Source organism: Rana temporaria, chromosome 3 (genome assembly GCF_905171775.1).
Source record: "Rana temporaria chromosome 3, aRanTem1.1, whole genome shotgun sequence".
Classification (NCBI taxonomy): Eukaryota; Metazoa; Chordata; class Amphibia; order Anura; family Ranidae; genus Rana; species Rana temporaria.
Genome location: NC_053491.1, coordinates 384,987,064 through 385,000,140, shown reverse-complemented (window position 1 = coordinate 385,000,140; position 13,077 = coordinate 384,987,064). Strand labels below are relative to the sequence as shown.

Here is a 13,077-nt window from a genome sequence, read left to right as displayed (position 1 = left end):
ATATGATGTAGTATGGAGGTGGAAGGTGTTATGGAGGGGGGGGGGTAATAATAATAATAGTAGTAATATGATGTAGTGTGGAAGGTGTTATGGAGGGGGGGGGGGGGTAATAATAATAGTAATAGTAATATGATGTAGTATGGAGGTGGAAGGTGTTATGGAGGGGGGGGGGGGGTAATAATAATAGTAATAGTAATATGATGTAGTATGGAGGTGGAAGGTGTTGCTCCTCTCATGGTGTGATAGATGTGTTGCTGAGGGTGAGGATGATGATGATAATGAGGATGGGCGGGGAGGGGCGGTGCGCGGTGGGGCAGGGGAAAGGTTCTGGTTTGTGATTGGCCGGGGAGGAGTTTCCCACAATGCCCCGCTCTCCCCCCCACCCCCTCCTCCATGGATGCTGCCGCAGCGCCTCCTCCATTAGCAGCGGCTGGTGGGAGCGGAGCGGTGACGGTGCCCGGGACCCCCCGCTCAGCCCCGGCACAGAAATGAACCCGCCGCTGGACGGAGCTCAGAGCGGCTGCCGGGGAGCAGAGGGAGGACAGGACACCGGAGGAGGAGAGCCCCCAGCCCCGGACACCGGGCACACCCGGGACAGGGAGGAGTCTGTGGAGGAGAAGCTCCGGAACCTGACCTTCCGGAAACAGGTGTCCTACAGGTGAGGGGGGGGGTACAGGTGAGGGGACACTATGACACACTGGTGAGGAGGGCTGGGGACCGTGTCATGTCACACACACACACAGGTGAGGGGACAGTGTGACACAGGTGGAGGGGCTCTGTGACATAGAGATGGGTGGGGGGACACACAGGTGAGGGGACTCAGTGACCTCTGTCAGGTCACACACAAGGGGTCATGTGGTATGTTAGAGGGATATAAAGCGTTAGGGACAGGGTGACATGTGGGTAAGGGGGGACACGGCCACATGTGACACACAGGTTGGGGGGACATGTGACACACAGGTTGGGGGGACATGTGACACACAAGTGGGGGGACATGTTACACACAGGTGGGGGGGGGACATGTGACACACAAGTGGGGGGACATGTTACACACAGGTGGGGGGGGACATGTGACACACAGGTGGGGGGACATGTGACACACAGGTGGGGGGACATGTTACACACAGGTGGGGGGGACATGTTACACACAGGTGGGGGGACATGTGACACACAGGTGGGGGGGACGTTACACACAGGTGGGGGGGGACATGTGACACACAGGTGGGGGGACATGTTACACACAGGTGGGGGGGACATGTTACACACAGGTGGGGGGGACATGTGACACACAGGTGGGGGGGACATGTGACACACAAGTGGGGGGACATGTGACACACAGGTGGGGGGACATGTGACACACAGGTGGGGGGGGGCATGTGACACACAAGTGGGGGGACATGTGACACACAGGTGGGGGGACATGTGACACACAGGTGGGGGGGACATGTGACACACAGATGGGGGGGACATGTGACACACAGGTGGGGGGGACATGTTACACACAGGTGGGGGGCTGTCACCTCTGTACTGTCATAGATTACAGACAGACACATAGAGGTGTGGGGACAAGGTGACACGCAGGTGAGGGGACACGGTGACACACAGATGAGTGGATGCAGTGACATAGAGGTGAGGGGACACAGTGACAAACAGGTGAGGGAACACAGTGACACATAGGTGAGGGGACACAGTGACACACAGTTGAGGGGAAATGGTGACACATAGGTGAGGGGACAGAGTGACATACAGTTGAGGGGAAATGGTGACACATAGGAGAGGACATGGTGAAACACAGGTGAAAGGACACAGTGACACACAGGTGAGGGGACACGGTGACACACAGGAGAGGAGACACAGTGTCATACAGATTAGGAGACACAGTGTCATACAGATGAGGGGACACAGTGTCATACAGATAAGGGGGACATGGTGTCATTCAGGTGAGGGGGACACGGTGTCATACAGATGAGGGGACACAGTGTCATACATATTAGGGGACACAGTGTCATGCAGATGAGGGAACACAGTGTCATACAGATGGGGGGACACAGTGTCGTACAGCTGAGGGGACACGGTGTCATACAGATGAGGGGATACGGTGTCATACAGATGAGGGGACACGGTGTCGTACAGATGAGGGGATACGGTGTCATACAGATGAGGGGATACGGTGTCATACAGATGAGGGGATACGGTGTCATACAGATGAGGGGGGACACGGTGTCATACAGATGAGGGGGGACACGGTGTCATACAGATGAGGGGACACGGTGTCATACAGATGAGGGGACACGGTGTCATACAGATGAGGGGACACAGTGTCATACAGGTGATGGGACACAATATCATGTATGCGAGGAGCACAGTGTCACACAGAGATAGGCAGGGACACTGGGGGATCACATCTGTCACAGCTGAGGAAGGACATGTGGACCATGCAGGTGATGAGACTGCTGTGTGTAGGAGAAGAGGCGCTGTCACCTCTGACACACACACATCAGAGGGATCCTGTGACATGGACAGAAGAACTGATGAGAGGTCCTGACACAATATGACATAATCACCGATGACAGGTTGCTTTTCCCCTTCAGAATAGTGTCACCTGTAGGGTGTTGGGCACACATGGGTGATCATTGTCACATGGTTTCTATGGTGGCTGTAAGACTGAATACAAGGTAGAGGAGCGGTGACAGAAGCATACAAGTCATACAGAGACACATCAATCTCTGCTACAATGTGTACATGTGTGTGGTATGAATATCTGGAGATGTGACATGTTACCCCATGACCCCGGGGTGAGCCATATAAACATTTATAGGGGGCACAGTAATGTGACATTATTAAAGAGCAGTTTCACTTTGCTATATAATCCCTGGGTGCTTTTCTGGTATAGTGAAGAGAAAGTGGATTTTGTTATATTGTTTTTGTGTTTTTTTTTTTGCCAACAGATGAATTCTGTGACAGGGATACTGCAAAGTGTACCTGTCACATGTACAAATCAAAGCTGGTGTGTAACTACTGAGGCTACACAATGTATATTAGGGATAATAATAATAGTAGTGTACTCCAAGGGAACCCAGGATAACTTGCCTTATTATTTATTTACCGTCTTTGTGCTGATACTGTTCTGTACAACATATTCTTTCCTTTACATCCTTTTTAAAGTTTGACATCTGCGGCCTCTAGAAGGTTCGCTGACAACCAGCAAACTGGACTCCATTATGTTCTACTGGTCAGGACCGTGGAAGGTTGTGACATAAGACAGGAGAGAGAAAACCTGTTCTGGATTTACAGCAGGGCTCCGCGGCTTTAAATAACTTCTCTACGTCCAAGGCTGACATTTTGTCCGCTCAAACCGCAATCAGCGTATCAATTTATTAGAAAGAAGGAGCTGAGGCACAGAGGCACATTCCTCTGTGCCTCAAGCCTCAGCTCAGCTCATTATTTCTCGTGCTCCAGCAATAGGAAATCTCAAATGAATTCTCCCAAAAAAAAATTGCGTCATGCACACTATACTATTGTGAATAAGTGACAACTATTTTATTACTTTTTTAATTGATTTAATTTTTACTCTTCTTTTATTTTTGTAATTTCTTTCTTACTCCCCGTCAGATGTCTCTGTTGTGACGGCATATAGGTGCCTCTGTAACTTTGCTATTGAAGGGCTCAGGAATGAAAGTCTCTTCCCCTCGTATTCTCCTGCTTAGTAAGCGGCGCTGTTGGTGAATTAGGACAGCTGACACAAATGATGCTTCTTAGAAGCCCGGAGAAGCTTCAGAATGCTGCGGAATGATGTCTAGGGACAGTTTCGAATTAATAGAGAAAAAAAATCCGCACATTCCATACAGGAAGAATCATTTTCTTGTCACCCTACATTTAATGACGGGGATGGAGGGTTGAGGTTAAGGGTTAATACAGCAATAGTGTCACCGTCACGTACAGATCTACCGCTGAGTATATCTAGTGAATCACACAGGTATATTGTTACTACGCTTTAGAGCCAGCTACACGCCACAGAGGATCGTGTGGGGGAGAAGCTGCATAGGTGAGATGTGCAGAATATACCAAAACTGTGGGGGTTGTTGTCACTGAGATAATTGAAATGAAATCTGGAGCTGAGGCTCTTGTGGTGCGATTTATTAAAGCAATGTCTATTTGTGCGTTTTCCTGGCTCTGTGTCTTGTAGGTATTTCTGTTTCATTTTGAAATGGCCTTTTTGTGAAGCGTGTTCATTGCAATGAGCGCCAATGGCATACCTTACTTGTTCTGGACCTTTGGTTGATGCCAGATGTTCAATTCTCAGACGCCGTCGATGAAATAGAAATCACTCACCATGCTTAGTTACTGAGATTTTGTGTTTAGCACATTTTTCATTCAGTGGATGCCTTTATAGTCTTTCTTTCCGTTTTCATTATGCTTATGAAAATGCAATATAATAATATGTTATATATATTCATAGATCCTATATGATGTTTCTTTTTCTTTTTATCTCTTGTATGCAGCCGTTCTCAACTAGATTCCTCCAGACATTTTCAGGGGTTTCTTAAGCAATTACGAATTTCTGTCTGTCCGATAAGTTAAAGTTCTTCCAATTGCCGTATATACTTGAGTATAAGACTACCTGAGTATAAGCCGAGGTACATAATTTTACCACAAAAAAATGGGAAAACGTATTGACTCAAATATAAGCCTAGGGTGAGAAATGCAGCAGCTACTGTAAGCGGAAAAAGGGGGTCAACAATGCCCATTTTCAGCTCCACTGTGCCCAACCTCACTGTGCCCATTGTAACCTCACTGTGCCAACCTCACTGTGCCTATTGCAACCTCACTGTGCCCATTGCAACCTCACTGTGTCAACCTCACTGTGCCCAGCCTCACTGTGCCCATTGCAGCCTCACTGTGCCTGTGTATACTCGAGTCAGTGTACCTAAAATTATTGACAGGCTGCGGGCGTCCACTCACTGTGTTCAGTGTTCCGCCTATCACGGACGTCCTCTTGTCCGAGGATTAAAGGACGTCCGTGATTGGCGGAACACTAAACACAGTGTCTGCTGGGAAACTGAGTCCGAGCATAAGAGAACGTCCGTGATATGCGGAACTATGTCTGCTAAGAAACACCTATCATGGAAGGGACCAGGAGGAGACCGCGACTTTAAAACAATGGACGCCCGCAGCCTGTCAATAATTTCAGGTACACTGACTCGAGTATACGCAGAGGGGGGTATTTTCAGCCTTAAAAAAAGGCTGAAAAACTTGGCTTATACTCGAGTATATACGGTAATCACCAACGTAAGATACATTTACCCATTTACCACCAATGTGAGGAGTGTTCTTTCCACTGACCACCAATATAAGGGGGTCCTTTTCCCAGTGACCAACAATGCTAAAGTCGTTTCTCCACTGACTACCAATGCAGAGTACATTTACCCACGGACCACCAATGTGAGGAGTGTTACCACTAATATAAGGAGGTCCTTTTCCCAGTGACCACCAATGGTAAAGTCCTTTCTCCACTGACTACCAATGCAAAGTACATTTACCCACGGACCACCAATGTGAGGAGTGTTCCCACCAATAAAAGGAGGTCCTTTTCCCAGTGACCAACAATTGCTAAAGTCCTTTCTCCACTGACTACCAATGCAGAGTACATTTACCCACGGACCACCAATGTGAGGAGTGTTCCCACCAATATAAGGAGGTCCTTTTCCCAATGTCCACCAATGGTAAAGGCCTTTCTACACTGACTACCAATGCAAAGTACATTTACCCACGGACCACCAATGTGAGGAGTGTTCTTTCCATTAAGCACCAATATAAGGGGGTCCTTTTCCCAGTGACCACCAATGTAAAGTCTATGCAACATGCTTTTTTATTTATTTATATATATATATATATATATATATATATATATATATATATATATATATATATATATATATATATATATATTTTAAAAAGGGTACATTTTATTTATCTTTTACAAAAACAGTAATGACAGCTTCCACAACATACAAAGTACAGAACAGAATTCATTTAAAAGGACATTAGTTTACACATTTACGCAATATCAAAGTATACAGCGCAACATACTTAAAAATAAGTACAATAAAGTTCAAACAACAGTGCAAAATTGTCTTCACAACTTATATACAGAAGTAAAAATTGAAAAGAAAAGCCAGGACAGCCACACTCCAAAAATGTTCCTTTTAATAAAACTGGTCACAAAAATTACATGCCACAGCAAAAAATAGGACAGAAGCTGACGCGTTTCGCACTGTACTTCTGTGCTTAATCATAGCTATGATTTTTTTATGATTTTTGCATATTACTATTACTGCATTGCCGGCACCCATGGTTTGGGTCTAGTGAGAAGGCTCTCTGGTTCATCTGAGCGGTTACTTTTCTTTTCATAATATACAGAAGTATTGTGACCAAAAATCCCACCAATGTAAGAGGGACCTTCTACCACTGTCCACCAATGTAAATGTCCTCTTCTCCCATTGATCACCAATGTAAAATAATCCTTCTACCACTGACCACCAATGTAAGAGGGTTCTTCTACCACTGTCCACCAATGTAAAGGAGCTCTTCTCCCATTGATCACCAATGTAAGAGGGTTCTTCTACCACTGTCCACCAATGTAAAGGAGCTCTTCTCCCATTGATCACCAATGTAGGAGGGTCCTTCTACCACTGTCCACCAATGTAAAGGAGCTCTTCTCCCATTGATCACCAATGTAAGAGGGTCCTTCTACCACTGTCCACCAATGTAAAGGAGCTCTTTTCCCATTGATCACCAATCTAAGAAGGTCCTTATACCACTGTCCACCAATGTAAAGGAGCTCTTCTCCCATTGATCACCAATGTAAAATAATCCTTCTACCACTGACCACCAATGTAAGAGGGTCCTTCTACCACTGTCCACCAATGTAAAGGAGCTCTTCTCCCATTGATCACCAATGTAAGAGGGTCTTCCTTACTGACCACCAATGTAAAGGAGCTCTTCTCCCATTGATCACCAATGTAAAATAATCCTTCTCCCACTGACCACCAATGTAAGAGGGTCCTTCTACCACTGTCCGCCAATGTAAAGGAGCTCTTCTCCCATTGATCACCAATGTAAGAGGGTCCTTCTACCACTGTCCACCAATGTAAAGGAGCTCTTCTCCCATTGATCACCAATGTAGGAGGGTCCTTCTACCACTGTCCACCAATGTAAAGGAGATCTTCTCCCATTGATCACCAATGTAAGAGGGTCCTTCTACCACTGCCCACCAATATAAAGGAGCTCTTCTCCCATTGATCACCAATGTAGGAGGGTCCTTCTACCACTGTCCACCAATGTAAAGGAGCTCTTCTCCCACTGTCCACCAATGTAAGAGGGTCCTTCTACCACTGTCCACCAATGTAAAGGAGCTCTTCTCCCATTGATCACCAATGTAAGAAGGTCTTCCTTACTGACCACCAATGTGGGGGGGGGGGGGTCCTTCTCCCACTGACCACCAATGAAAAGGAGGCACTTGTTTTCTGAACACTATTATTATTGTTATTTGTTTCATTCCAATCCTTATTCTTTTATTTATTCCCATGAAACAAACTATTGTTCACACTAATATACCTTGAGTGGTAGGTATAGTAAGTAATTATTACCAGGGCTCCCCAATAATAGTTTTTTTCATGGCGTTCCATTATGTTAAAGGGTTGAGAATTGCTGCCATAGAAGATGTCAGTTTTTGAGACTCTCTGGAAAGTGTTGCAATAAATGTTGTTTTTGTGTTCCGTTAACTTTGTCACTCATACACTATACGAAAAATTGACCGAACCCATTTTCGAAAAACGAACATTGGGCCGCGAGCGGAAATGATGGTGTCATCATGTAATGACCGATAAATCGATCAGAGGACATAATTTAAAAAAATTGGTTCGTTTTTTTTTACATATACCTAGTGCAGACAGTTCGGACGAGAAACTACCTTTCAATTTATCGTTCGTTCGGCAGAAAATTTCCAAACTTGTCCTTCGTTTTTTCGGCTCAAAAACGTCCCAACGTTGATCAATTTTGTACCCATAAATGACTGAATTTCGGCCAATTTTTAGTGTATGGCCAGCATAAGTTGTAGCACCCCTCCTTTTTATGGTTGTGTCTTCTATGACATCAGATGATCTGCACTTACCGCTAATAGGCTGGACCAGAATTCTATATTTCCCCATCACTCCACATAAAAAGCTTGGTTTCCCTATGAACCTTTGCAATATTATAGATAATTAGGAGGCAAAACTCTTACAGCTCTGTGATGTCATTAGCCTAATGTGTTTTTCTTGCAGAAAGCTACTTCCATCGGTGTGATTGGGTTACAGAAAATCAGGATGTTTTGGTTTTCATCTGTAAAATGCTTCCTCCTCAGGGAATGCTGGTCCAGGCATTAGCAATTTATATTTTTCTCTTGTTACTTACTCCTTGCTATAGTAGAATTCCAGGCAGATATTAAACACAAATGAAGGCAGCTCTGTAATAAATAATACATTAAGCAGTGTAAGTTCCTGAATTTGTATCAGCCTTTTAAAATATCCTCTACAGCAGAGCTTAGACTGGGAGAGGTAGAAAACAGCAGAAGAAGCCAGTCAGCGCTGCATGTGCTAACATGGAGCATGCTGACAGGGGGAGAGAGCCAAAAGATGAGCTTGTCACTGTTCTGCTTCTGTTTTTACTGTCCAGGCTGGGGAGGGACAAGATAAATGTTACTGAACTACAGAGAAAAAAAAAAAAAAACAGGTCTCCTGTCGTGCCAGTCTGGCTGTGCTGTGTGCCAGGGCTGTATAAAGCTCAGGACTGGATGGGCAGAATGCAAATCCTTTGGCAGCTATAACAGCAAACATACATATATGTATTTACATATCTTGTGCACTAGCTTGCAGACAAGCACAGCTTCTTGTCTATGTATATTCTGATGGCTGTTTACACTGAACTGTGGATCACCCCATATTTTGAAAACATTTAATCAAAACACAGGAAAGACAGCCAATCCTGGGAGAGCTGGAGAGGAGAGGAGAAGAGGGGAGGGGGATGTGAATTGAGCACTTTTTACAGAAGCTGTGCATGTCTGCAAGCTAGTGCACAAGATATGTAAATAACCTGTTACTCAAGCAAGGACTTTCGTCTTTATCTAGAAGTCTATTTTATTTCACTGAACAATAAAAAGAGGATTGCTCAGCGCTGGATTAACTCTGTGTGGCAAGACTGGGCACAGATGATAGGAAATCGTATTCTCTACATTGTGACATAAAAAAAAATTGGGGTTTACATCCACTTTAAGGATGTTTTTTGGTTCTTGAATTGCAAAATATATATATACGGTATATATATATATATAAATATATATATCCGATCTGGTGGTAGAAGAGTTGGTTGATACGATTATATTACGAATGCGCACTATTATTGTCATGATAACTGCAATATTCGCATTATACAGATCCGTGTCGTTTCCTTCCCAGCTTTTGTGGTTGAAGTGGTCCAATATGATTATTTCAGTTTTGTGTGGTTGCTGGCAGATTGTGTGACAGACCTGCTTTTCACATCTCTTCAGTATCCCTGTGTACTGTGGGGACCATTTCAATGGCAAATGAAGGTATCACTCAGAGGATTATCTGTAATGTGGGGTCAACAAATAATTGGGGTGTACAACCTCAGAAATGGACAACTTTGCTGAAGTCCTGTGTGAGAGGTCAGGGTCTCCTATGGGGAAATCTGGCCACTAACATCTCAGAGACACAAGACATCAGGAGATTAATTTCTGTTAATATCTGTTTTTGGGTGGACCTTTATGAAAATATCAGGCATTCAAATTTGGTATGCAAATGTGTGATGGAAAGCAAAAAAATGGATGCTGGGTACGTGGTATGTAAATTGCAGTAAAGCCGACACTTTTAGAAAAAAAGAAAGTGTAAGTAAAAGGCTAAAACTTTTTTGTTGCTTTAGAGTGGAGAAGTGTTAGACCCTCTGTGATGTTTTCATTGCTGTCTGTGTCCCTGTTGGGGAGTTTCACTGGTGACTATTTTCAACTAGACGAAAAAGGTGAGGGGAAATATAAGGCTTTAGGGGTGTCAACAGAACGGGAAGTAAAGTACATTTTTCAGGGGGGGACACCTGTTCTGGTGACAGCTGTCTAAAAGGGGAATTTTGTCTCGCTTCCTGTTGTGAAGGGAGAGAAAAAAAAGAATACATGAGCTCTCGCTGTTTACTTACATACTTTTCTCAAAAAAAATATGTTTTTGATTAACATTTTATATAGTGTAAAGCTGAAATATGGGTATGAAACTTTCATTTACTTATGTCCGTCAAAAGTCATAAAGTATTTCCACTTTGTGTGCACCAAATACCTTTGCAGTAGTGGCTGTAATGTGTCCCGGCCCGCTCCTGTCACCTCTAACAGCAGCGGTGCTGGGCTCCCTCACTGTGGAATAAGCAGCGGCAGTTTTCCGCCCCCCCTGAAAGAGCTGCTCGGGACCCATGGTACCACTGGGTCCCATGGTAGGGCCGGCCCTGTGTAAAACCAGTATCTGATCAACTGTTCAGTGTGTTCTGGCGGGGACAGCCCCCCTGTCAAAACACAATAGCACAGCAGGGAGATCGGCGCACTAACATTGCTTGTGTTAGTACAGCAATCTGTAAGCTTTTCTTCATTCAGCTCACTGGGTTGAACGGAAAAAAAACATATAGTGTGTACCCCACATAACCGTAACACTATCATTGTGTTGTACATATTCTGTGCAGAGAACAGAGCTGTGGGAGGGGCCCAGCAGGCTACACTCATTACAAGCTGCTTGCAGAAAACTACAGGAGGGGGCGGGGACAAGACCAGTTCCCTTGCACAAGGAGAGAGAGCAGCAGTGACTGGTCTTTTTATACAGGAAGCTCCTGTACAGAGGGAAAGTTTGACATTGGGAATACTGCATAGGTCTGAAAGAAATAAGCAACACACACTAAGATCCAGTAAGGACACACATGCCTCTTGTATTTAGACAATATTTGCTTATTCTGGTGATCAGCCTAAAGTAGGCCTGAATGAAATAAAACTGACAGGTCAGGAGGAACGATTGTACTAACCATGTGATGTTAGTACAGCGACCTCCCCTGCTGTTCTATTGTGTTTTGACAAGGGGATGCCCCCCACCAGAACACTCTGGTTAGTGCTCTCAGCCATTGGCTCTGATAGGAAGACGGTCAGCAGACTTTTCTTGGTCATGACCCCTCGACAGAAGCTGCCCGACATTCAGCCCTTGTGTACTAGGCTTTAAAGTTTTCTTCTGGATGCTTTATAAATGAATTTATGGGACATTGTCTACCACATGCAGTACAGCTCTACTTGAAGGTCAGCTATCATTAGCAGGGTGCTTTTCTGTTTGTGACTGGCAAGGGCAAAGTAAAAGATTACAGCACGACTTTCATATAGTTGAAAGAACATTTGGTGTAAACAAGTAAAGCCACGGTTTGATGGTAATGTATTTCAAAGTTGATGTTTTTTGGATCTGAATAATATGCATGAAATGGGAAGAGTTTCTCTGGCAGAGTGACCAATAGAATAACTGGCTTGTCTGACATGAACGCAGTTTGTAGATTGATCTTCACGTATCTGTGGTTGGCTTGTGATGTTCCTTTAGCTTTGTAGAGTACAGCCTCAGTTTTCTCTCTTGGGTTATATTCTATTACAAGCCTGTACTAAATATGGTGGAGGGGATTTAGTTGTCTGCAGTGCAGTGTAACAGTGGGGTTGATTTACTAAAACTGGAGAGTGCAAAATCTGGTGCAGTTCAAAGCTTAAAGTGACACTATAGGTTTGCGTTTAAAAAAAAACAAAAAAAACATGTCATACTTACCTCCACTGTGCAGTTCGTTTTGAACAGAGTGGCTCCGATCCTCCTGTTCTGGGGTCCCACTGCAGCTCTGGGAAGCTCTCTTGTGAGGGGGTTACCTTGCGGGCGCTCTCCTGAGTCATACGTTCGGCATCCATAGACGCCCCCGGCGCACGTGTCATTGGATTTGATTGACAGCAGTGGGAGCCAATGGCTGCGCTGCTATCAATCTATCCAATCAAAGCCAGGACTCCATGGAGAGAAACACGGCGGGGACGCGCCCACGGAAATTCGGGGCTCAGGTAAGTAAAACAGGTGGACTGGGGGGCCGGAAACTGCAAGGTGCATAGGATGCATTAGGGTAACAAAACACAAAGGTTTACAACCCCTTTAATTGAACAAACTGAAGTTAGAAGCTGATTGGCTACCATGCACAGCTTAGGGTGACCACATTTCCAAACTACCATTCAGGGACACCCCCCTTCCCAAAAATCAGCTTGTGCTCCAATGAATCACAGCACAATGATTGGACACAAGAGGCAGGATTTATGATTTCTCCAATCACAAGCAAGGGGTGGGGATTGTGCTCCTCCAGACATTCCCAGCCAGGAGAAGTACTGTCAGAGAGTAAAGTGGTGATTTTTGGGGGCATCAGATCGGCCCAGGGGGGGTGGCTGTGTCAGTTTAATTTCGGGACACTGTATTGTCCTGGAATAAAGGTACCCGGGACATACCTGCAAAATGCAGGACTGTCCCGGGCAATTCGGGACATGTGGTCACCCTAGCACAGCTGCACCGGATTTTGCACTCACTGGGGGAGATTCAGATAGAGATACGACGGCGTATCTCCTGATACGCCGTCGTATCACTGAGATTCGACGGTCGGATCTTTGCGGCTGATTCATAGAATCAGGTTCCGCATAGATCTCCCTAAGATCCGACAGGTGTAAGTGACTTACACCGTCGGATCTTAGGCTGCAATTCCCCGCCAGCTGCTAGGTGGCGCTTCGGTTTTTTACGCGACGAATATGCAAATGCCGATTTCCGCCGATTCAGAAACGAACGCCCGCCCGTCGCTTTTTTTTACGCCGCTTGCGTTTGGCTTTTTCCGGCGTATAGTTACCCCAGCTATGTGAGGCGCATCCTATGTTAAGTATGGCCGTCGTTCCCGCGCAGAGTTTTGAATTTTTACATCGTTTGCGTACGTCGATTCAGATAAGCGCTG

The 13,077-nt window shown here is 45.2% G+C and overlaps 1 protein-coding gene across 2 annotated transcripts in view; it reads left to right on the top strand.

The window, feature by feature from the left end:
* Positions 1 to 389: 389 nt before the first annotated feature.
* DGKI (diacylglycerol kinase iota) overlaps positions 390 to 13,077 on the top strand; it is a 483,473-nt gene continuing 470,785 nt past the window's right edge. For both annotated transcript variants that reach the window (XM_040345697.1, XM_040345695.1), the window contains exon 1: positions 390 to 658. In XM_040345697.1, the coding sequence (XP_040201631.1) occupies positions 489 to 658 (170 nt within the window). In that variant the 5' untranslated portion in view covers positions 390 to 488. The remainder of the gene's footprint in view (positions 659 to 13,077) is intronic.